This window comes from Somniosus microcephalus, chromosome 11, assembly GCF_052327205.1.
Source record: "Somniosus microcephalus isolate GS21.2 chromosome 11, FLI_Smic_1.0, whole genome shotgun sequence".
NCBI lineage: Eukaryota > Metazoa > Chordata > Chondrichthyes > Squaliformes > Somniosidae > Somniosus > Somniosus microcephalus.
The window spans coordinates 193471802-193498292 of record NC_140997.1 but is presented as its reverse complement, the minus strand read 5'-3'; the positions used below and the strand labels follow the sequence as shown (position 1 = coordinate 193498292).

Here is a 26491-nt window from a genome sequence, read left to right as displayed (position 1 = left end):
GCAGCACTTAAGTGTGTGCTGCAAAGTTGGAGGTGCCATTGTTCAGAAGAGACATTAAACCAAGGCCCCTGTCTGCCTTCTCAGATGGACAGAATAGATCCAGGGCACTATTCAAAGAAGAGTTCTCTCCGTCGTCCTGACCAATATTAATTCCTCAACCAATATCACTAGAAAACCCAGAATATCTCATTGCTGTTTGTGGGACCTTGCTGTGCAAAAATTCACTGCCGAGTTTCCTACATTACAGCAGTGACTACACTTAAAGTACTTAATTGGCTGTAAAGCACTTTGGGATGTTGAGGTTGTGAAAGGCACTATATAAATGCAACTTCTTTATATTTCTATTATAAATGCCTATTTAGAAACTATATAAACTGGTCACAGTATAAGTACACCTTTCCACCAGTCATGGCACTGCAGCATGACTCTATGCTCCAACAAACTACTTCCCAAATTGCCATAAGTTTTGCTATTTGACTAAGCATTGTAAAATGAAATTATATATAAAGTTCATAATGTATGGCTTTAAAATAGCTAATCAATCACATCCTGGCCAATTATTGCCCACCCTCTAACTCTGCTTCATCTGAAGAGTACACTTAGTCTTGACTCCATGCGATTCTCCTGACTCTATATTTCATGCTCATGATCTTAAGTTTTATTTACACAAAACTCGTGTCTAAAACAATTAAATTAAATGACAATGCACAAAGTATCTCTATAAAGTTTATTTCATTAGAATTATGTCAAATGTATTGTGTAGACACCTTTCATTATTGGAATTATAATTTTCCAAAATCTTCCAGTTTCATGAAGACTTGCCCATCCGTAGACAAATAAACCAACAATAACTATATTACAGTGAATAACACAGCACATTGATACCAAAAGCAACATGCAACATTTAAAAAAAGTTTCAAATTTCAATATACTAGAAAGACCATCTGACCTTATCTAAGAGGATAGAAATGCCAACATGAAAGCATGCTTTAGTAGTGTTATAAAGTTTACATTGCAATGGGTTGCACAGCCTGTTTGTTTTATGACAAAGGAAGAAAGGAACATTGAAGAGTTTGCAGTGTCAAATATGCAGAATAGGGGATGGATGTGGTCCACTGAAACTGGTTATGTTGTCAAGAACAGGTGTCTACCAAAAGAAAAACCTTAACCCTTAAATTATTTTAACAGCCTTGCATTAAACCAGCTGACACGAGATAGCAAAAACCACTGCGGTCTACAGCCCCACATTAGAGGTTGTTTCAACACTAGTGGACTGGGTTGCTCTGGGAGGGGCCATAAAGTTTTAATCAGCAAGACTAAATTTGTATTGAGACACAGACATCTGCCAGACTATATGAACAAGGCAATTTCTGTGCAATTGGTACATTTTCCATTCGGATAATTTGCTTTACTGACTCCAAAAAATCTCTATCTCCTTACCCCACCACCCTGCCTGGATCTATTCAGGAGCCATGTTCAATAATAGCCAAATGAAAAGGAACTGGCGCCCTACTGTCACAAAATGGAATGGTACAGAAATATCTTTTCAGCAGATTGTCTGTTTTGGAATGACCCGAGGTATCACAAAACTCTGAAAAAGGGCAAGGTAATTTTTTTTTTTTTTGAAAACAATTGTTTATTTGGGCTCAAGTATATTTGAAGTTAATTCTTCAGCTATTACAGAAGTTAGGGTCTATGTATTGGCTTCAATTGGGAGATAAATTGGAAGAAGTGCACTTTTTCCACCACAAGATAGCTGTAAATTATCTTTAATCTTCCAATTTATGAAACCTATCACAAACAATGAAGAGTTCAAAATCAAGCTGTGCTGCCAAGAAAAAAAATCAGCTCCAAAAACCACAATATTTGGGAGATGAAAACTAGTTAACAAGCCTAGACCAATATTACCAAACGTGTCCCCTGTTAAATAAAACAGTTGCTAAATTAAATTGTGGCAGCAGGTCTAGGATTTTGATAGTTGACTTGACAACCAATCAAGCCCTTCATACAAGCCACTTCCTTGTGTAGCACAGGTACCCTGAACAAACCACTGTTCAAAAAAAAAAGAAAATATGGTATTAGACAAATTAACAAAAATACAATCTTATTTATCTAATCTAATACAGAAACACATTTCAAATAGCGACAATAATTTATAACAGAAATTAACAGGCATTTGGCCACGGGTATTTCAAATAAAAAAAAATTAAACTTGTCAAAACTCCCCCCTTACCCCCAATTGTCCCCTGGAGCCAGTGAATATGGTGCAATGAGTACTGGCAGCCCTCTAGTACATCATTTAAGTGGACAATTTTTTGTGTGGGCCAAAACAGGAAGCATTGCCTATTATATGGTGGGACATCACATCTAGTATCCACACACACATTTTCCAGCAAAGATTACTGGATTGAGATCAGGCGATGGAATCTTGACTAAATTTTCCTCCCCAAACTAAGGACAATTGTCGTCATCAATCCAGCTCTGATCAACTTATTTAACCCAAACCAGGGCTCAAACTTGAGATCTTCATAATCTATATAGCTCTGTACACACCATCCACCAGAAAGCAAATTCATCCATTGAGGAATTAGGAAATCCACTCATTAAATTTCTGATATTTTGGGGACTTCTTGAACTCTTCAGTGATCAGGAAAAGATATTTTAAAGAATGCACATTCGTATAGTGCTCTTCATGTCCTTGGCTCCCCAAAACACTTCACAACCAACACATTACTTTTTACCCTATAAAATCTTCTATACGGCTTCATACTGTATTTCCACTGTCCACATCTTAAGAAAGTGCCGTACTTTTAACTTTTTGCCAATATTTCGCCAAATCCTAAAGATGTCAATAAAGTGGGCGATATTGGATCGGCCACCCATTATTCACCCTGCCAAATTTTCTTCTCCACTGAAGTTAATGGAAAGGAAAAGCGTGCGAGATGGAAAGATGGTCAATCCAATATAATCCAATCTACAGCCCCACCGAAGTTGAACATTTCGTCCTCAAGTATTTTTTTGCCTGCCTACAATTAGCTATCTCAACATTAGCCAGGAATCAAATGTCAGGCATTTTTTTTGGATTGTACAGCCCAGTTTCTCATTATATAAATTAATTTAAGTCATTGGACAAGTCCTATTTTGTCACTTTGAGGGAACATGGATCTTAAAAAGTTCAATGATGCTTAAGGCACATATAATGAATGCCAATTTTGCAAATACTAACACATCTATGATAATTCTGTGCAAAGTGTTATGAATTACTAACTTTACAATAGAACAGCTCTAAGTAGATTTCTTACAGTTTTGTTATGAAGACCCTGTAGTCCTAATTTTTCTGTCAGTTCGTTGACGGTCAAGATACTTGGCAGGTCCTGTTTATTGGCAAATACCAATAAAAATGCATCTCTCAATTCCTCTTCTTGAAGCTGGAATAAAACAAATTAGCAATATGATTCAGTTATCATGGCAGATTTGATACAAGAGTGCAAGATTTGTGATCATTCAATTTATCCGGAAATTGTACATTTGCTAAATTGTCCATAAGTCAAGTTACACCCAGGATCAGGACGTTCATTTCAACCTCAGCCCTACATTAGTTCTAGATTCCCACGCTCTTGAAGATACTCGCTCATGCTGGGATTTCAGTATCTTGCCCAAATGGCCGTTCTGTGTGTATGAGCCAAGCCAGGCTAGAAGACTACAAGGACATCATAGTCAAGACAGGGATCATTTAACATCCCCCCCCCCATTTTTTTTTGTTAGTTCAAAAATGTTGTTAAGGCAAATTGTAGCCCTACTGATACACTGGCAGAGATAACTCCCCCACAGACCAGAAACTGCTGTACAAGGCGGATATTCCCCACTGGTACTTCAACTAAGTGGCCATTATTGTTGCACAAAACTGGACAGTTAGTGCCGGGAGATTATTGGACTTTGCCTGGTGTCCAGATGCACAATTCCAGTAAGGATATTATCGTGATCAGAAGTGATAAACCTGGCTAAGTTTTACCATCCCTAACCCAGGGGTATAACTTTCAATTGAAATACCCTGACTGCTGTCTCAGCTATGATCAGTTAACTCACCAGAGACCTGGTACCTCACTGATCTGCTTGGTACTGGAGTGGCTTTTCTTTAGGCAATTCATGCATGTACTCCAGCCCTAAAAAGATAACTAGCCTATATAGCAAGGTACCCAACAATAGAATGTGTTCAACAGTTTTGGGGCATAAACCATAAGGCTAGGTCCCCAACGGCTTAGTTGATAACAATAGTAGTGAACTGAGCCAAGACAAATTTGAAGGTCCAGTTTGATTCGTAGCCTGTGCGGAGTTAGATGATTTCAGCCAGGGTGAAAGTAGGGGTACAATTGGTTCCCACACCCTTGGGTTAAAGGGGAATATCAGCCAGGACTCCCATCTTTGATCACTATCCAGTGACTCCCTACTGGAAAGTGCACATCAGTTAAGGCCTGGATTAGGATTGGCCATGCTGCCCACCACACCAACCCCCATCAAAATTTAATTCCTTGCTAACGCTCACTGCCAGGTTCACACATGAAAAGTGGCTATTTGGGCAAAGTACAGGAAGGTGTTTTGCAATCATACATAAGAAGTTAATGGCTTCAGAATAGAATATTTGGAGAAAACCTTAAAAGAAACTATATTATTAAAATTGGTATATTCAGTCATCTCTCAGCATTCATGGTAGTCATTTCAAAGTCCCACATCTGTTTAAAACAAGTGACACTGTCACTGGATGCAAGAACACTTTCTACACTTAGTTTGCATGCAGTTGTAGCCTTTGGCCGCTGGGAGGTAGGGTGCACATTTGCAGAGATTGTTGTTTTCTGTTCAGGCAAGTTTTAATGTTAATGTTGAATCATTTTTAAAAACTTTATTTACACTTGATTTTTATATTCTGTCTTTTACCCTCTTGCTACACCTCAAATTTGAAATAAGATATGATCTTATCTTCATCTTTGAAAGTGGATAAATCCCCAGGTCCGGATAAAATGTATCCCAGATTGTTAAGAGAAGGAGGGGGAAATAGCAGAGGCTCTGACCATCATTTTCCAATCCTCTCTGGCTACAGGTGTGGTGCCGGCAGACTGCCAAAGTGGTACCGTTGTTTAAAAAGGGAGAAAGGGATAGATCGAGTAATTACAGGCCAGTCAGCCTAACCTCGGTGGTAGGAAAATTATTGGAAAAAATTGAGGGACAGGATAAATCTTCATTTAGAAAGTCACGGATTAATCAGGGACAGTCAGCATGGATTTGTTAAGGAAAGGTCGTGTCTAACTAACTTGATTGAATTTTGAGGAGGTAACAAGGAGGGTCGATGAGGGTAGTGCATTTGATGTAGTCTACATGAATTTTAGCAAGACTTTTGATAAGGTCCCACATGGCAGACTGGTCACAAAAGTAAAAGCCCATGGGATCCAAGGCAAAGTGGCATGTTGGATCTGAAATTGGCTCAGAGGCAGGAAACAAAGGGTAATGGTCAAAGGGTATTTTTGTAACTGGAAGGCCGTTTCCAGTGGGGTTCCGCAGGGCTCAGTACTGGGTCCTTTGCTTTTTGTGGTATATATCAATGATTTGGACATGAAAGTAGGAAGGATGATTAAGAAGTTTGCAGATGATACAAAAATTGACCATGTGGTTGCTAATGAAGAAGAAAGCTGTAGACTGCAGGAAGATATCAATGGACTGGTCAGGTTGGCAGAACAGTGGCAAATGGAATTCAATCTGGAGAAGTGTGAGGTAATGCATTTGGGGAGGGCTAACAAGGCAAGGGAATATACAATAAATGGTAGGACACTGAGAAGTGCAGAGGATCAGAGGGACCTTGGAGTGCATGTCCACAGATCCCTGAAGGTAGCAGGGCAGGTAGATAAGGTGGTTAAGAAGGCATACGGGATACTTGTCTTTATTAGCCGAGGCAAAGAATAAGAGCTGGGTGGTTATGCTTGAACTGTATAAAACACTAGTTAGGCCGCAGCTAGAATACTGCGTGCAGTTCTGGTCACCACATTACAGGAAGGATGCAATTACACTAGAGAGGGTGCAGAGGAGATTTACGAGGATGTTGCCTGGGCTGGAGAATTTTAGCTACGAGGAAAGATTGGATAGGCTGAGTTTGTTTTCTTTGGAACAGAGGAGGCTGAGGGGAGACCTTAATTGAGGTGTATAAAATGACAAGGAGCCTAGATAGAGTGGATAGGAAGGACCTATTTCCCTTAGCAGAGGGGTCAATAACCAGGGGGCATAGATTTAAAGTAATTGGTAGGAGGTTTAGCAGGGTTTTGAGGAGAATTTTTTTCACCAAGAGGGTGGTGGGGGTCTGGAACTCACTGCCTGAAAGGGTGGTAGAGGCAGAAACCCTCAACATATTTAAAAAGTACTTGGATATGCACTTGAAGTGCCGTAACCTACAAGGATACGGACCAAATGCTGGAAAGTGGGATTAGGCTGGATAGCTCTTTGTCGGCCAGCACGCACAAGATGGGCTGAACAGCCTCCTTCTGTGCTGTAAATTTCTATGATTCTAGCCTGCACCCACCCACTGCTAGCGCTTGTAGCCACTGTCCCTCTGAAATAGCTGTATTTAAAAAATTAAAAAAATAAATTTCCTGTTATTTTTCATAAATACAAATGTATCTGTGACTGTCCCCCTATCACTGTTGCGATCCGATATATCCCTACTGGCTGAGCTCCCACTGCAGCTGCACCCCTTCCGCTCTCCCAACTTGGTGGCCTGGTTAATGTGCCACAGGTTCCCACTTTGGCCGCATCTACAATATAAATTAGATTTTAAAATATTTCCACCCATCTCCAGCTCAAAGATCTATAAACAAAAATATTCTTGGCTCACTCCCAGCTGGTCCACAATTAATTTTAGAATTCCCAATACTTTTATTTTAAAAATACATTTTCATGCAACAATTTTGTATTTATTCCTTTTGTTGAATTAATATATTAATTGAATCTCTGGTCCATTAATTTAATACACATTTTCAGGCAAACCATATTTATTTCATTAATAAATTTACAGAATCCTACTGGATTAAGCACCCACTACTGTTGGTTTACTTCAATTTACGGCAACACATTGAATTAAATGTTCGGTGCCACTCACGTGACCACTTCATGAATAAATTTTAATTCATAACATTTCAGGAAAAAAAACTCATATCCACAATTTTTAATTAATCCTTAAATTTTGGGAGCTCAATTCCTTTAAAAATACCGTCAACACCACAACAGGAAATAATACTGAATATCTATACAACCAATAAACCATTACAAGGATTTTAACTTGTATGCACCAGAAAGGAACATTTATTTAGAACATTAGAAAATGAGATACCAAATGCAAATCTTGATGGATACATACCATTTTCTGCAGCTCTTCTGCTGCTTCCTGAATTCTCTCTCGGTCATTGCTATCCACCACGAAAATAAGACCCTGTAATAAGGGAAACAATTTGTACTTAAATTTTGCAAGATTTATTTTGCCAAAGCAGAGAATATAAGAATTCTTAGAAATCATTTTCACTGAACATATGCACATAACATTTACAAGATGCATTTTTACTTTTTTTTTATAAAAGCCTTTAAATAATATAAAAAAGCCCATCAACAAATCTTCCAACACTGTAGTACTACTTCAATCTACTGTACTGTCATATGGTGGGACACCAAATCAGTTCCCTACTCCATTGTATGTCTGCTATCAACTCTGGTGCTAAGGTGGTAGTAGACTATTTCTCCTCCCCCACCCCAAATCAGACCATGCGACTTACGCCATAAATTAGAAATCAAGCACAGTAAAAATAACGCAAGTAGCAAATGAGAGACAATACAGCAGCTTGCCATAATTTTACAGAGCTCTTAACTCCCACCTCTGGTACAATACCACAAAAAGAACCAGTACAAAATATATCATTTTTGTCAGTCATTACAGCACTACTCATATACTTCGCACCATTAGGTCAAAAGCAAAGGCGCTGGGAGGAGATTAACCACCCTCCACAGTTGTAGGTATACGGAATACAGGGGAAAGAAAAACATAGGGAATGATTGAGGACAATAACCCTAAAAGAAACCATCTGTACTGACCATCTGCCCTCAAGATTAGGCATCTACACAAGAAGTCATAGAGTCATAGAGTTTTACAGCACAGAGAGAGGCCCTTCGGCCCATCGTGTCTGCGCCGCCTGCAAATAAAGATATACAATATCTCACACAGAATACTTGGTCCCAGTTTCTTGCACTCAAGGTTTTGCGAGATCTGTAAAAATTCTCTTTCTATGCTCAGGATACAAATTGCCAAGAAAACCCCCCAAAAATTCTGACAAAATGTTTAAAAAGACAGAAAACAGCTAATTACCTATTGGTCATACATACCAGGTTAAAACCAGTAGATATGCAGGAGATTCTTTCTGACTAGGTAATCTCTAAATCACAGCAACTCCACATACTTCAAAACATATTAGCTTGCTACACAATGTACAGATATTTGATACACCAAATCTGTACAGGGATTAACTACAAATATGGAATCCTAATGGAGAGATTACTTACCGTCACATTTTGTTGTCATACAACTTTCAGGAAACACCCCCTTCCAATGCAAGTTCTATTTTATTGAGAGTGGCTTCTGAACCCAAATGTATGAATATATTTATGAAAGCCATCTATCCAAATTTAAAGAGTACATATGCTCAAAGGACAATATTACAAATGGCTAGCCTGGGACAATGTGGTTCTATTTCCAAGTACAATTCCCAGACATTCTAAGCCTAATGTACAATAGACTCAAGAGTGTGGTCATACTGCCACATTTAGATCACTACAAAGCAGTGTCCCCACCCCCTATTAGTTGAGGAAAAGATCCTGGCCAGGACAGAAAGTATATATGTTATTTAACAGAAATGTTTTATTTCAAATAATTCTTGATCAGTTGTATCTCAAAATCAAGGCACAACAAGTAGAGCAATGGTTGAATGCACTCAAGTAGGTAGCATTTTGGGTAACTCAATCCCATTGTTCTGCAAGAGACTCCAACACAAGACATCAGTATCAGTGAGTGTTGGTCCTGATTTGAATCACCAACAATGCAAGTTCCTGATTTCAGCTGTATCACTCAGTGATGGTCAATTGTCCCCTCCACTAAAGTGCTCTAGCACACCACTTATCTAGCTCACAAAGCACTTGGCAAAGGCCTAAGTGCAGATCATCGCACTTTGCAGGACCAGAAAAACAAATTGTGGAGCTTGGGAGTCTTTTAAAACAAATGTGCAATGGAACAGAGATGCCTTTATTTTGAATTCCTTCAATCCCTCACATGTAATCTCACTGCTTGTGCATCATTCTGCAATTCTTGGGCACAGGTCTTGAAGACTCAGCACAAATACCTCTGTGGTTCCATAAAACAAATAATCATCAAATTCAGATAATATTCGGTGTAATTCAATGAAAGTTCCACCTATGTTCACCAAGTTATGAAATACTATTTAGCATGCATCAGTTATGTTTTTGATTTGATACCCTTTCAGGCTAAAATGCAAAAATTTAAATTAATTCACGCATTGATTGTGGATCAAAAGAAACTGTTGTTAGAAAGCCAAGCAATAGCTTATATATAAAATCACAGTTAAAATGCTAATGTAGCTGTGAAGCAGATACTCCTTTTTCTATACAACCATGAAATGTAGTTGTGAACTTTTGTGCACCTTCAAACAAATACATCATAATACACTAATATCAGCAACATTCTCAGGCTTTTGAAACAGGATGCTGTGCAGGCAGTAAAGTTTTTAAAGAGAAAGTTGTGAGGGCTTTTGCGGAGACCAAGAGGTCAAAAATGCTGCAGGGACAGTTAGAAGACATCTTGTTTGAATCAAGTATTACAACCTACTGATGTGGGAAAGTGTGATGCATTCTTTATTTTTAATTATTATGTGAAGATAAGTTGTACTGTTTGAATTAAGTAAGTCTAATACATAGATACATAGAAGATAGGAGCAGGAGTAGGCCATTCGGCCCTTCGTGCCTGCTCCGCCATTTAATGAGATCATGGCTGATCCTTTAATTCAGTATCCCGTCCCCGCCTTCTCTCCGTAACCCTTAACCCCTTTTGCCCGTAGAAATATATCTAATTCCCTCTTAAATATATTTAATGAGCTGGCGTACACTGCCCTCTGTGGCAATGAGTTCCACAGGTTCACCACTCTCTGAGTGAAGAAATTCCCCCTCATCTCTGTCCTAAATGGTTTAGCCCTTATCCTTAAATTATGTCCTCTAGTTCTGTTCTCACCCGCCAAGGGAAACATTCCTTCTGCATCCAGTCTGTCTAGACCTGTCAGAATTTTATACACTTCTATGAGGTCCCCTCTCAATCTTCTAAACTCCAGTGTGTACATCCCTAAACTACATAGTCTCTCCTCATAGGTCATTCCCGCCATTCCTGGTATCAGCCTGGTGAATCGCCGCTGCACCCCCTCCATGGCAAGAACATCCTTCCTCAGATGAGGCGACCAAAACTGTACACAGTACTCGAGGTGTGGTCTCACCAGTGCCCTGTACAGCTGCAGCAAGGTATCCCTGTTCCTGTATTCTAACCCTTTTGCTATGAAGGCCAGCATACCGTTTGCCTTCTTGACCGCCTGTTGCACCTGCATGCTCGCCTTCAGTGACTGGTGTACAAGAACACCCAGGTCTCTCTGTACTTCCCCCTCTCCCAATCTATTGCCATTTAAATAATAATTTGCCCTCCCGTTCCTGCACCCAAGGTGGATAACTTCGCACTTGTCCACATTATAGTGCATCTGCCATTTATCCGCCCAATCGCCCAGTCTGTCCAAATCGCTCTGGAGCTTCCTGGTCTCTTCCTCTGAGCCCACCCCACCTCCTAGTTTAGTGTCGTCTGCAAATTTGGAAATGCTGCATCCGACTCCCTGATCCAGGTCATTAATGTAAATTGTGAACAGCTGGGGGCCCAGGACAGATCCCTGTGGTACCCCACTTGTTACTGCCTGCCATTCAGAAAATGAGCCGTTTATTCCAACTCTCTGTTTTCTATCTGACAGCCAGTTCCCTATCCACGCCAAAACTTTCCCCTTTATCCCATGAGCCTCAATTTTCCATGCTAATCTTTTATGTGGGACCTTATCGAAGGCCTTTTGGAAGTCCAGGTACACCACATCTACTGGCTCTCCCCCATCTATTCTACCAGTTACTCCCTCAAAAAATTCCAATAGATTAGTCAAGCACGATTTACCCTTTGTAAATCCATGTTGACTCTGTCCTATCCTGTCCCCATTTGCTAAGTGCTCCGCTATTTCATCCTTAGTAATAACTGCCACCTTCAGGAGAATCAAGGAAGCATTTGTGCAAAAGACAAATATCCAGTTCAGAGAGAGTGGATGCTATTGTTATATCCTTGGTTATACTACCACCCAAGTAAATAGAGCAGTGCGAGTCAACTCTCGTAAAAGATGCTGACTACTTACAGGAGCAATCTGAAAACATCAACTTGTGTGTATCATCTTTAACGTAGGAAAACAAACATCACTGAACTCGAGAAAATGTTTAAGGTAGACTTGAAGTTGTAGAGGTAATATCTTCAGCATGCTTAGGGCCAAGGCTCAAGTCAGGTGCATTAAATAGTGCCCATCCATGCCAAATTGTAGCTCCTGAATTAGAGATATTCCAGTTTTCTGTAAAACTAAGTGCAGCTATGTATACATAGAGATGCCTGTATGTGTGCAGTAATGCTCCAAGTTTCAGAGGAAACTGCAATGCTCAATGTGTGCGACCCATTTCAATTTGCTGTACATTTTAACCAATATATTGTCAGAAATAAAAATCCCTCCCTTTCTAAAGTGAACTGGTTATATTTTCTCTATTTTGAATGCTGATGCACCTGTGTATTTCCAACATTGGCAGATATTTTTCCCTTTTATGCAGACTGGTGTGCGTCCACTAGCATGGGGGGAGGGGAAAGATTTGGACTCGGCAGTGCATACATAGTTATGAGTGGTTAAGAATCTAACTGAAGACTACAAGGACAGATAGATGATGCACACAGCATGCATACAAACAAGCTGGTTCCTCAAGGAAAGAGAAGAGTAGTGGGGCATCTCTCTTTCAACCTGAACCACCGTCCAGTTCATTATAAAGAAATTGTATTCCTAGTGTTCTTGGTTTGGAACTCAAAACTGCCTTGGCTTTCTGCGATGTTATTTATAAAAATTACAAAGCTTTACCTCAAAGTTGGAATTTCACAAACTGCAAACATAAAACATTTAGAACAAAAAGAAAAAATGTAGTATTTTTGTAGCATAATGAATGAGTTGAAACTGATGAGTCAGTGTGTCACACAGACACGAAAGATTTTTCAGCATATGCGACTTATGAATTAAGCACAATAGTGTACAATGTTTCAGCTTAACAAGTTAAATTTACCTCACTGTGCTCTACCCAATCAGAATGCTAAAATACCTGGGTGTTCTGGAAATAGTGCCTCCACAAGGGTCTAATTTTGTCTTGGCCACCAACATCCCACACAGTGAAACTTATGTTTTTGTATTCCACTGTTTCAACATTGAACCCTGTAAAAAAAAATTGTGGATTCACAATAAAACCAAAGTCGTAACCAGAATATTAATTTGTAACAGCTTGCAGCTTTTACTGAGATACAAGAACAGTTACACTGTAACTCAGACATATTCAGTTTTATTCTTACAGACAACAAATTCGAACTTACTCTGTATTCAGGGATACTTTATGCTTTTAAAATAAGCTTACATAGTTTGTATATTTCTTTGCCGTATTGACAACTGAATTTATTAGTCTGGAGAATATTAGGTGACAACCAACATGGCTTCATAAAAAGCCATGTCTTACAAATCTAATTATATTTTTTGAAGAAGTTACAAAGTTGGTGGATGAGGGAAGTCCAGTCAACATTGTCTACTTGGACTTCCAAAAAGCTTTTGATGAGGTACTGCACAAGAGGCTTCTCTAAAAGATCAAAGCCTCTGGTATTAGTGGTAATAAATTGAGTTGAACTGAAAACTGGCTGGCAGGATGTAGGCAAAAAGTAGTTATTGATGGATTTGGATCTGTTTGGAGACTGGTCACCAGTGGTGCCCCGCAGGGATCAGTGTTGGGGCACAATCTGCAAATTTTCAGATAATACTAAGATCTGTGCGAGTGTTAGGATTGTAGACGATGTTCATCTGCTTCAGTGTGTAGGGAGATTGGGCTCATGACTGGCAAATGATCTATAACTTGGATAAGTGCAGTGTTATGCAAGTGGGCAGGGCAAATGCTCAACATTCATACGCCCTTCAAAGAAAAGCATTACAAGGAGGAGACTGAAAGAGATTTGGGCATTCTGGTGCTTACATCCTTAAAGGTACATGAGCAATGCCGTGAAGCGATAGCTAGAGCAAATAGAGTGTTGGGGTGTATCCATAGGACGATTGAGTATAAGACGAGGCATACTGTTTTCTCCTTGTACAAGACACTGGTCAGGCCTCACCTGGAATACAGTGTCCAGTTTTGGTCTCCTCACATGGTGGGTGATGGAGGCTTTGGAAAGGGTACAGAGGAGGGCCACTAGACTAATTCCCAGTTTAAAGCATCTTAATTATCAAGATAATAGGCTAAAAGAGTTGGGACTCGACACTTTAAAGCAGCGTAGAATTGGGGGGGGGGGGGGGGGATCTGATTGAGGTTTAAAAGATAATGAAGGAAATAGATTGTGTTCCAGTTGACCGTTTGTTCCAATTAAATAGGTTAGGGGGGGGACCAGGGTGACAAATTTAAGTTGTATAAGGCCAGATCTAGGTTAGATGTCAGGAAGTGGCTCTTTCCCCCCAGAGAATAGTAGACCTCTGAAACAGACTGCCGTCTCATGCAATGGATGCTGAATTCCTTCAAGCGAGAGCTGCGCCTGTTTCTAGCTGGGGCGAGGATCACCTCTCACAGAAGATAGATGCTGCAGGGAATTCAGGGCTAAACTGGACTAGTTTCGATCACCTAGATGGGTCAGAGAGGAATTTCCCAGATTTCCCCCCCCCCCAATTGGCCTGAGTTTATCTGTTCTTTTGCCTCTCCCAGAAGACCACATGGTTTTGGGTGGGGTGGAGTGTATATGTTGTGATACACAAGCTATCACAATTACATGGGACAGGCTCGTTGTACCAGAGGGTCTTTACCCGTCAGTCATTGTTCATATGTTTGGAAAATAAATTTGCTGTGAATAAAGTACGGTGTTCATTTCAGGAACTGCATTAATCTCAATAGTTTAACAGATTACTGCAGTAAGGCCTTTCACTTCATTTCAGAATCCAACTCCTGCCACACCCCAAAGATTTGACTTTATTTTCGTTTCATTTTAAATTACCAGCTGTATTCAGACTAGTAATTTTCCAAGACAAATTGACCAGCATCGGGCAGATCTCTCCCTCACACGCGCAGAGTAAGCTGGCGGTTCAACCCAAGAATGGTCAAAACAGAAAATGCACAGCAGCATCCAAAAAAGGAAATTTCATTTCAGATGTGCTCCTTCTTGATTTTAAATTTTCAGTCTTTGCAATTTTTTACATTTTTATTAACTATCCTCATTTCAGAACCAAACTGCCATGCTGCAGTTATTTTGGATATTAGTTTACATCTCAAATTAATGTCTGCACACCTATTTCTATATTTTGTTTATCGGAAATACGGCAATTCATTATTGGTGGTCTGCTAAATAATTCAAACCACACCTTAAACTAATCATCTGGCATTAAAAAGATTTTCCAACCATCACTGATGAATATCATAAAACATAATTGTCTTGTTAAACATATCCAGTGATGCTTAATTGCATTACCATCTTAGAGATGTTTACAGGAAACTTTGGTTTATCCAGAGGTTGTATGTCCGGAATACTCGATCTAACGGCAAAAATCAGGAGCCATTTTCTGTAAGTTTTTTTTAGATCTCGTTCTTTTTTTCCCCCCCAGTCAGGCACTGCAAGGTCTGTAGCTATAGCAACAGCTTCAGCTAGAGACGCTTGCAGCTGCAGCCGACACTTTAGAAGCTGTTGCTAAGCAACAGTGTTTGTTGTCAGATACGGAGATGAAAACCTCCGTATGCTTCAACATTAACTTTGTATGTCCGGCAGTTTTGATAGATCGGCAACACGCCGGTCCCCTCGGTGCCGGATATCACAAAGTTTCCTGCATGTATTGTATTATAAAAAGGTGAAATGGAAGCCTTTGGGGCCGTCATATAAACAATGGTATTTCACCCAAAGGTTGCTCCTGTCTTTGGATAACTTCGATCTATCTGCCAAAACATTCAAGTTTTGTTTATTTCCTCCATTTCAACCCCCACCAGATTGCAGACTCAATATCAATCTAAATGCATTTCCGATTAAAAGCATTGTAGTCTACACATGCTAACTACACGTCAGTGTTTGAATGTCTGGTCAGTGTCTCAACATCTGCTGACATAAATCAGTATGGACTCAGCAGCCATGTCAGCAGACGTTGGCACACTGACCAGACACCCAAATCCTCCAGGAGTTGCCATCAAGGTCCCTGATGGCTTAGTAGGTGAGTTTGAGGTGGTGCAGGTCAGGACCACCCTGGTTTATACTAAATTAGCATGTCTCAATCAGGTTTTGTTGGTGTTGCTACAATCACCAGACAAGAAGGGGAAAAAAAAGTCAGGGTTCCTGATCACTATCCAACAACCAATACTGGAAGTGTGTTTCAATGCAGGGTGGGGACAGGACAAGACTTGTCCATAATCATGGTCAAATAATTCAGCAACATCTCGACCAGATTCACACATGAATTGCCACCATATATCTCCTTCCAGGACTGCAAATGGTTCACAGCCTATCCCAATGCTCTGAGATGTCAATAAAAAGATCAACTTGGAGAAAAAGAAACAGAGGGGGTAAAATGTGAAGAGACAGCAAATAAAAAAACCCAACAGCATTCAAGAGAGACAAATCAGATACATCTTACTGATAGCCTGTTGGCAGTCTGATACAACCAATAATCTAGTATGATTCTTACTTACCGATAGTTGGAATAGTTGTTACAATTTCCCCTAGTTTCAGTTTGTATAAGATGGTTGTTTTACCAGCAGCGTCCAAACCAACTAGAGAGAGGAAAAAAGGATCAAATTAGTGCTTATTTTACTTAAAACACTTACCGTGCATGCAAAAATATATTTAAATTTGAAAAATACATGCTGAATTCCTGAAATAAGAAAAGACATTATTATTTTCCTCCATGGCCTTTTGGAGCTCTGGTTAGAATCTTTATATAAAAAAGTGACAACTGGAATGTATATGGGGTTGTTTGGTCTTCAAACAGCCCACACTTAAGACAACCAATCTTTGCATTTAGTCACCTTTACATTTGAGTGGTATTTTTCTAATATAGCCTGCCCACTAAAAAGCAAAAGGGGACAAATATATGGTACATAAATCTACTTTACTTAAACCACCAGTCCTTGTGTGGAACAAGTAACATATCACAAATGAACAGTCTCTTGACCCAGTTTGTTAGTGACGGCTCAAATTGTCATCTACACCAGTGGGCAATGTAATAAAGAATCAGCGCTTCAAAGCTGTAACCAAGAGGACAAATAACTGGCACATAAACCAGAATGTCCCAGGTCCATGCAGAGTTAGCTGATCATAGCTGGAGCAGCAATGAAGTCATTAAAATTATCCTTAGTGCTGTTGGGCTAGGTAGGGGAGAGGATTCCACTCCTGATCGTCATCCAGTGACTGCTGTTGGAATACACAAACACATACTTAAGTTTTAAACTAAGGCTTCTATGTTTCCACCTGTGCAACTGTGCATGTGGAAGTTACTCCCAGCTGCAGAATTCCACCATCCCCTTTTAAAATTAACAGCCAGTTAGAAAACAATGTCCAAAAATGGCTGTCATCCTAGAGAAAACAGCCTCTCTTAGGGGTGTCACACCAATCTGGTGACTTGGCATGATTTTTAATAAAGATTGTTGGGAAAGCTACGAAAATCTATTCCTGGGATAGAAATTGCCCTGCTCCTCCAGGCACAACTCCACTATTCTGGAGAACTCGCCGCTTCTGCTGGTGCTCCTGCTTTTACAACACTACTTTTCCGTTACTGCATTTTCTGCCGTCGTTTAGTAGTTCAATGTGGTAAAATAATTGAATTCTCTGTTTAATAGGATTTTGCATTTAAACTGATTGTAATTCCCCCTCCCCCCCTCGTGTAAGAGAACTCAGACCTGTTCTTGTGAAGCTCTGCTCCTGGTGCGAATGCTTGCTTATGGAAGCATGGATTGGAGAATATGGTGCATAGTTCAGCCTCTCCGATTCTGGGAAATCAGTAGTGCCACAAATCGGGTGGACTGACCTGTACATCTGATTATCCGACCCGTGCTGCCGTACTGCGAGGCTTGCGCCAAAAGTGAAGCCTATAAGTAACCTTTCTTCGTTATAATGCTGTAAAATGCATGTTAAAGTTTTACTGGTTTGTTGCTGTTTAAGCATGCATTTGCACTATAAACGTAATGATAGCAGATTTCTGCTCATTACCAATGCTAAACTAGCAGCACAAATCCAAAATAGAGCTCCAACTGAATCGAGTGAAGTGGTGAGAGATTCTAGTTCCGACTCCATATGGACTGCAAATCCAGCGTGACATCAAACCTGTTTTATCAAGTGCTCAGAGACACTTTAGACCACACCCAGACACTTTGCAAACTTTAATTTAAATAGAGAAAACATGCATTCTCTTCTCCCCTCCCACATTTAAATGTCTAACTTTTTGGAGTTAGCTATGGACATGCATGAGCAGAGTTCTCTCAAAGAAGCCAGCCAAAGTTCAGCTAGATTCTGCTTGCTGGAAACTAAACGGCAGTGACTGGTCTCAGACCAATATCTGCAGTGTAAGTGCACCCTAACTTAGCAATTTTTTTAAAAATTCGTTCACAGGATGTGGCAGTCACTGGCGAGGCCAGCATTTATTGCCCATCCCTAATTGCCCTTGAGAAGGTGGTGATGAGCCGCCTTCTTGAACCTCTGCTGTCCGTGACACTTCTTTGTAGCGGTTTGTTTCAACTGAGTGACTTGCTAGGCCATTTCAGAGGGCAGTTAAGAGTCAACCACATTGCTGTGGGTCTGGAGTCACATACAGGCCAGACCAGGTAAGGACAGCAGATTTCCTTCCCTAAATGACGTTGGTGAACCAGATGGGTTTTTACAACAATCCGGTAGTTTCATGGTCACCATTACTGATACCAGCTTTTTATTCCAGATTAATTTAATTAACTGAGTTTAAATTCCCCAGCTGCCGTGGTGCAATTTAGAACTCGTGTCATATTTTCCGATCAGAGGCTTCCCGCGTGCGGAGGCCTCCGATCTGGAAATAAATCTACGGATTTACCCGCGGGTTCCCGAGGTGCGTATACTTCCGCTCCTGGGCCTCCAACTCGAAATGCGCAGGGCCCACGCTATTCGCAAGCGTCCCTGGGATGCCAATAGGAGACGGGAATCTCCCTTCATACACTTGACAGATAGACCTGTCAAATATATGAATGGAGGTCACCCCAAAAATACTGTAAAACATTAAATAATATTGTTTTAAAAACACATTTTTAAAATGAGTTGAAATTACAATAAATTAAATATTTTAAACAAAAATTTAATTTTTTGAAAAACATTAACTTTTTTTTAACGGGGCTAAAAATAAAATAACTTTTTTTTAAAAAAAGTATTTTTAAATGATGTGAATTTTTTTTTTTTTTTTTAAACTTTTTTCAAATCTTATGCTGGTAAAAGCAGGCCTTACACCTGCTTTTACCAGACGTAAGATTTCTAGGGGTTTTCAGCGGGTGGAAGTTGTGCAGAAAGTGGAACTCTCCCCCCGCAGAGGTCCTTCTCCAAGAGCATTCTTGACAGATCGGAAATGCCGGTTTCCAGCGCATGCGCTTGGCATGCCTGAAACCGGCATTGCCGATGTCCCCACCCGTAGGGATCGGAAAATACAGCCCCATGTCTCCGGATCATTAGTCCAGGCCTTTGCTAGTTACTGGTCCAGTAACATAACCACTATGCTACTGTATCCTTAAATTAATATATAAATGTGTTTAGAACATTTTGTAATGTGCTGCAAAAATTGGAAAGACCCACCACAAAATCTTCAGTCTCTTGCTGCGGAATTTGGTTGGACTTGCTGCAGAATTGTAGGGATCTTGTCTTACACAAAAAAAAACCGCTTCAGTGACACTGGAGAGAACCCCAGCAAGAATCAATGTTTTCAGGAAAGGCAGGAAGAAAGCATTTTGAAAAAAAACCTCATCCAAGATGTAGTACTGCATGTGACATCATCTCATTCATTTGAATTCTTCACTTAAAAACTGATCTTTGACGAAAAAAACTGGGCTGGGGTCAGTTTTTGAATGTTAGGCCCACTGCCAAAGGGTAGAGAGAGTAATTAATATTCTTAAATAAAAAAAAGTGTAGAATAAGGTTTACTAGATTGAAATAAACTTAAAATAAGCAGTAACTTGCATTTACAGTGTGCCTTTAACATAGAAAATGTCCCATGACGCAAGGAAAATGGTCGTTGAGCCAAAAAGGAGATTAGGTGGGGTGACCAAGAGCTTGGTCAAATGGGTAAATATTAAGGAGCATCTTAAAGGAGGAGAAAAAGGGGGATTTAGGGAGGGAATTCCAGAGAGCGGGATATAGGCACCGATGGCACAGCCACCAATGTTGGGACAAGGGAAGGGAGGATGTACAAGAGGTCACAGTCAAAGGAAAGTTAACATGCAGGTACAGCAAGCAATTAGGAAAGCAAATGGTATGTTGGCCTTCATTACAAGAGGATTTGAGTACAAGAGTAAAGACATCTTACTGCAATTATATAGGGCCCTGGTGAGACCACACCTGGGGTATTGTGTAGAGTTTTGGTCTCCTTACCTAAGGAAGGATATACTTGCCATAGAGGGAGTGCAACGAAGGTTCACCAGACTGATTCCTGGGATCGGGGGATTGTCCTATGAGGAGAGATTGAGTAGACTAGGCCTATATTCTCCAGAGTTTAGAAGAATGAGAGGTGATCTCATTGAAACATACAAAATTCTTACAGGGCTTGACAGGGTAGATGCAGAGAGGATGTTTCCCCTGGCTAGGGAGTCTAGAACCAGGGGTCACAGTCTCAGAATAAGGGGTCGGCCATTTAGGACCAAGATGAGGAGAAATTTCTTCACTCAGAGGGTGGTGAATCTTTGGAATTCTCTACCCCAGAGGGCTGTGTGGGCTCAGTCGTTCAGTATATTCAAGACAGAGATCGATAGATTTTTGAATATTAAGGGAATCAAGGGATACGAGGATAGTGCAGGAAAGTGGAGATGAGGTAGAAGATCAGCCATGATCTTATTGAATGGCGGAGCAGGCTCGAGACGCCAAATGGCTACTCCTGCTCCTATTTCTTATGTTCTTATAAATGGAACGTTCAGGTGGCAGGGGGAGGTAGAGCTGGAGGTGGTTACAGAGATTGGGGACTTGGAGGTTTTGGAGACAAAGGATTTTAAATTTGTAAGAAAGTAAGTGCCTTTCATGACTTCAGGGCATCCCAACTAATTAAGCACTTTTGAAGTGTAGTCACTTGTAGGAAACGCAGAAGCCAATTTGCGCACAGCAAAGTCCCACAAACAGCAATCTGTTTTTGTTTAATGATATTAGCCAGGACATCAAGGAGAACTCCCTTGCTCTTCTTTGAAATAATGCCATAGGATCTTTTACACCCACCTAAGAGGGCAGACAGGGGCCTCGGTGTAACATCTCATCCGAAACACAGCACTCCTGCAGTACTGCATTGGAATGTCAGCCCAGATTTTGTGCTGGAGTGGGATTTGAACCCCCGACCTTCTGACTCAGAGGCAAGAGTGCTACCAACTGAGCCACAGCTGACACCATGGTCAGTGAGGATGGACATGATGGGTAAGCAGGACTCGCTGCAGTACAAGATGCAAGCAACCAGAGTTTGGATGAGCTGAGGTTTATGAGGGTAGAAGATGGGAGCCCAACAAGGACAGCATTGGAGTAAGAGCATCTGGAGGCGACGTACATGTATGAGGGTTTCGGTAGCAGATGGGGAGAGTTAGGGGCAGAAGCGCAAGATGTCACAAAGATGTGCACTGGCCACATACAGGGCCGGAAGCTCAGCTGGGATCGAATAGAATGCCGAGGTTGTGAAAGGTCGGTTTCAGTCAGTGTAGCCAGGGAGGGGATGGTGTCAGTGGTAAGGGAACAGAGTTTGTGGCAGAGGCTGAAGATGATGCATTCGATCTTCCCAATGTTTAGCTGGAGGAACTTAAGACTCATTCAAGACTGGATGTCAGACAAGCAGTCAGACAGAACAGAGGAAGGGTCCAGAAAGTGGAGGCAGAGCTTGGTATAAATCGGAAAACCTGCTGAAGGTGACCCCCAGGTCTACGGATGATGCTGTCAAGGAGCAGCATGTACATGAGGAAGAGGAGGACGACCATAGATGGGGGTGATGGTGCAGGGTGGAAAGAGGAGCCATTGGTAGAGATGTTCTGGCTTTGATTGGATAAATAAGAGTGGAACCAAGTGAGAGTAATCCTCTGGGGCTGGACAACTGAGGACAACAGTATTGAATACGGCAGAGATGTTGAGGAAGACGAGGAAAGATAACTTACCATGGTCAAAGTCACAGAGAATGTCATTTGTAACTTTGTTCAGAGCTCTTTTGGTGTGGGGGGGACTGAAGATGGATTAAGGATTCAAACTGGGAATTGTAGGAGAGGTGGGCACCAAGTTGGGAGGCAATGTGTTAAAGGACCTTGTAGATGAAAGTTGGAGATAGGGTGGTAGTATGTGAGAACGGAGGCTGTTTTATTTTGAGTGGGGGGCGATAGTGATTTTGATAAAAAAGGAGACAGCACCTGCAAATGAGGATGCTTTTATGTCAGCTAGTATGGGGATAGCAAGGGAGGTTGGGTGGTCAGGATTTTAGTGGGAATGGGGTTGAAAGAGTAATAGGTAGGAGCTTGGAGAGAAGAAGAAGGGAGATGGGGAGAATAAGAGAAGCAACGATAAAGAGCTTGACTGGGAGGAGGACAGAAAAATGATGGAAAAATATGAACGAATGCTTATTTTTTGCACTTTAGTTGTAGAAGGCTAGTTTTAAGAAGTTACACCTGAAATTGTAGTGACTTTATTAATGTATTAACACGTGCCTCAGCATCACACTGGGCCATTCAAAGGTCAGCCCAGGGGTGTTAGAATTTCCTTCATACAACTGGTAGGCAAGTGCTAAAAACTTTGGTTTAAGATTCACTCCCAAAACCACCACCAGAATGGGAAAAATAGTGGCTCGGATTTTGTGGCCAGCAGCGAACGAACAGCGCCAGCCGTTAATTACACTTAAACTCGTCCACAGACTTTCTGTAGGCTTTTACACTGGAACTTGCATTGATTAGAAATCCATTTGGCACAGCAGCCTCTACAGGGGATCTGTGAACAAGGCAAGCAACTGTGTATCTCCTTAACCAATCAGATTGAAGAATTCTTAATGAACAGTGCAAAGTCTAAACCAGGAAGTGTAAGTTAGAATATTCAATCCCACAGCATGTACGGAAAGCAAAATAAAGAGGGAAGAAAGATGGGATTGAGAGACAAAAGACAAAGTTAAAAAAGTATTTAATTTTTTAAAAAATCTCCAATAATTAAAATCTGATAGTATGAGACTCCACACCTGTAAAAGTTAATTTTCAGCGCTAGAGGGGTTATTTGGCAGTAATTAACAAAAACTTGCATTTATATAGCGGCTTTTAACATCGTAAAATGTCCAAGGAACATTACAGCAGCATAACCAAATAAAATTTGACACCGAGCCACACAAGGAGATATTAGGACAGATGGCCAAAGGTTTGAACAAAGAGGTACATTTAAATAAGTGTCTTAGAGATGGGGAGAGGGAGAGGTTTAGGGAGGAATTCCAGAACTTAGGCCTCGGCAGCTGAAGGCATGTATGTCAGTGGTGGAACTATTAAAAATCAGGGATGCAAAAGAGGCCAGAATTGGAGGAACACAGATCTCGAAGGGTTGTAGGGCTGGAGGAGGGGCGAGGCCATGGAGAGATTTGAAAACAAGGATGAGAATTTCAAAATTGAGGCATTGCCAGACCAGAAGCCAATAAAAGTCAGCAAGCACAGGGGTGATGGATGAACGGAGCCTGGTGCGAGTTAGGATAAAGGCAGCAGAGTTTTGAACAAGCTCAACTTTATGGAGGGTGGTAAATGGGAAGCCGGACTCACGAGCATTGGAACAGACCAGTCCAGAGGCAACAAAGGCATGGATGAGGGTTTCAGCAGCATCGGAGTTGGGCGATGTTACAGAAGGTGGAAGTAGGCGGATATGTGGTCGGTAGCTCACCTCAGAGTCAAATACGACACCAAGGTTGCGAACAGTCTGGTTCACCTCGGACAGTTCATAGAGTGGCTACAGCACGGAAGGCAGCCATTCAAGCCCGTACCGGCTCTGCTAGTTCCACTCCCCTGCCCTTTCCCCATAACCCTGCAAATTATTTTCCACCAGATACTTATCCAATTCCCTTTTGAAAGATAAGATTGAGTCTGCCTCCACCACCCTTTCAGGCAGTGCAGTCCGGATCTTAAATCACTCGCTGCATAAAAGTTTTTTCCTACGTCGCCTTTGGTTCTTTTGCCAATCACCTAAAATCAGCGTCCTCTGGTTTTCGACCCTTCTGCCAATGGGAACAGTTTCCCTCTATTTACTCTGTCTAGACCACTCATGATTTTGAACACTTGTCAAACCTCCTCTGCTCCAAGGAGAACAACCCCAGCTTCTCTAGTCTATCAACGTAACTGAAGTCCCTCATTCCTGTAATCATTCTCGTGAATCTTTTCCACACCTTCTCTAAGGCCTTCACATCCTTCCTAAAGTGTGGTGCCCAGAATTGGACATAGTACTCCAGTTGGGGCTGAACCAGTGTTTTATGCAGGTTCGTCATAATTTCCAAACTTTTGTACTCTATACCCCTATTTATGAAGCCCAGGAACCCACAAGTCTTTTTAACTGCTTTCTCAACCTGCCCTGCCACCTTCAACAATTTGTGCACATATACCCCCAGGTCTCTATTCATGCACCCCCTTTAGGATTGTACCATTTAGTTTATATGTCCTCTCCTCGTTTTTTCTACCAAAATGTATCACTTCACACTTTTCTGCATTAAATTTCATCTGCCACGTGTCCGCCCATTCCACCAGCCTGTTTATGTCTTCCTGAAGTCTATCACTCTCCTCCTCACTATACTTCCAAGTTTTGTGTCATCTGCAAATTTTGAAATTGTGCCCTGTACTCCCACATCCGAGTCATCATTAATATACATCAAGAAAAGCTTGATCTTGGAACCGACTCCTGGGGAACATCACTGTATACGTTCCTCCAGTCTGAAAAACCGTTCACCACTACTCTCTGTTTCCTGTCACTTAGCCAATTTTGTATCCATGCTGTCACTGTCCCTTTTATTCCATGGGCTTCAACTTTGCTTGCGAGCCTATTATGCAGCACTTTGTCAAACGCCTTTTGGAAATCCATATACACCACGTCAACCACGTTACTCTCATCGACCCTCCATTACCTCATCAAAAAACTCAATCAAGTTGATTAAATACGATTTGCCTTTAACAAATCCTTGCTGGCTTTCCTTAATTAATCCACACCTATCCAAGTGACTGTTAATTTTGTCCCCGATTACGGTTTCTAAAAGCTTCCCCACTACTGAGGTTAAACTGACTGGCCTGTAATTGCTGGGTTTATCTTTACATCCTTTTTTGAACAATGGTGCAACATTTGCAATTCTCCAGTCCTCTGGCACCACCCCCGTATCTATGGTGAATTGGAATATTATGGCCAGTACCGCCACAACTTCTGTCCTCAATTACCAGGGAGAGGGATGGCGTTGATGGCTCGAGAACAGAGTTTGTGGTTGGGACTGAAGACAATGGCCTAATAAGAATTATCATGCCATTTAAACTTCATTTAAATGGAATGGTTAGCTGTAACTTTTTCTGGTGAGTATAGTGGGCAAGTACCGCAACTTGACGCGTTGTGTGTTTCAAAGCCAAGTCTCTAGGCGAGGAAGTGGCACAGCAAAACTTTCGGAGGAGCAGGGCAACTCATACAGCAACTTCCTGATTTGGGCGTTGAAGTACGCCTGTTTGGTGGCCGGAAGTTGTTGTCCGATTTACTCTTTACAACGTTGAGCACGGATAGCCTCATCGTTATTTTTTAAACCTCAAAATCCATTACCGTCGAAGACCTGATGGCTCAAATCGGTAAACTTGGCAGGCTGATCTGGCAGCGGCTCCGATTGCGCATCTCACACAAGAAGACAACAGCTCGGCCCACACTCGGCGTGTGGAGCCTGGCGATGCCCATTTCAGACCCAGCTTCAGTCTTCGCCTAGCCCCGCGCTCTGGGCCCCTTCTCGCACGTTTCAATAGTAGCGGAACCGGGTGCCTGTCTCGGGCCGGTCTGACAGCCACACTCTCCACCCACATTAAAGAGAGAGAGCGAGCCGATTGTGAAATACCGCCGTTTAGCCGCCCGGTCCTCCCAATTCAGCAACCTCTAAAATAAGCACAACCCGAAAAATAAACCGGGCGGCGGGGGGGAAGCAGCATGCCGGCATGACCACTAAATCGGAGCCGCACACCGAACAAAAGAGAGGCCCGGGGCCGCCTGCACCAGGGCCCGAACCCGAACCAACAGGAGCCCGGAGAGAGAGAGGAGCCGTCAGCATGAGGCTTGCCTCACTCACTCACTCTCTCTCACACACACGCTTCTTTTATTTTTCCACCCACATCATACTCACCCATTAATATCCTGACTTGCTTCTTGCCGAAGATCCTGGTGAAGACGCTGGAGATGGTGAGCCCCATGGTGTTGACCGAGCTCTGGCGCTCCTGCTGCTCCGGGCTCGGGCTCGGGCTCTGCCACGTCACAGGCCAGCCGCCGCCGCTCCAACGCGGAGCCAATGACGTCAGGCCGTCAAGTAAGCCGGCGGTGTCGCAAAAATAAAAAGTGGCGTTGGGGGAGGGGGAGTTCTAATTACCACAGCATTTGCCCAGACAGCAGTGTGTAGTCGATACTCTCTAAAATATCATGATTTAATTCCATAACTTTCTTTTCTCCTTTTTGTATTCATTCGTGGGATGTGGTCGTTGCCAGCAATGCCAGTATTTATTGCCCGTATTATTAAGGTGGAGATATACAGATTTTTGCAAGATAAGGGAGTGAAGGGTTATGGGGAGTGGGTAGGGAATTGGCTTTGAGCCCAAGATCAGCCATGATCTTATTGAATGGCGGAGCAGGGCCAAGGGGCCAAGTGCCCTATTTCTGCTCCTGTTTCTTATGTTCTTA

At 41.7% G+C, this 26491-nt stretch overlaps 1 protein-coding gene across 1 annotated transcript; it reads right to left on the bottom strand.

The window, feature by feature from the left end:
* Positions 1 to 713: 713 nt before the first annotated feature.
* arf4a (ADP-ribosylation factor 4a) lies at positions 714 to 26107 on the bottom strand. The gene is made up of 6 exons (XM_086001600.1): positions 25944 to 26107; positions 16093 to 16173; positions 12508 to 12617; positions 7397 to 7468; positions 3303 to 3428; positions 714 to 2050 (listed from the first exon to the last, which is right to left on the bottom strand). Exons 1-6 carry the CDS (start codon positions 26008 to 26010, stop codon positions 1964 to 1966), a joined length of 543 nt encoding a protein of 180 aa, XP_085857726.1. The 5' UTR covers positions 26011 to 26107; the 3' UTR covers positions 714 to 1963.
* Between the last annotated feature and the right edge of the window lie 384 nt (positions 26108 to 26491).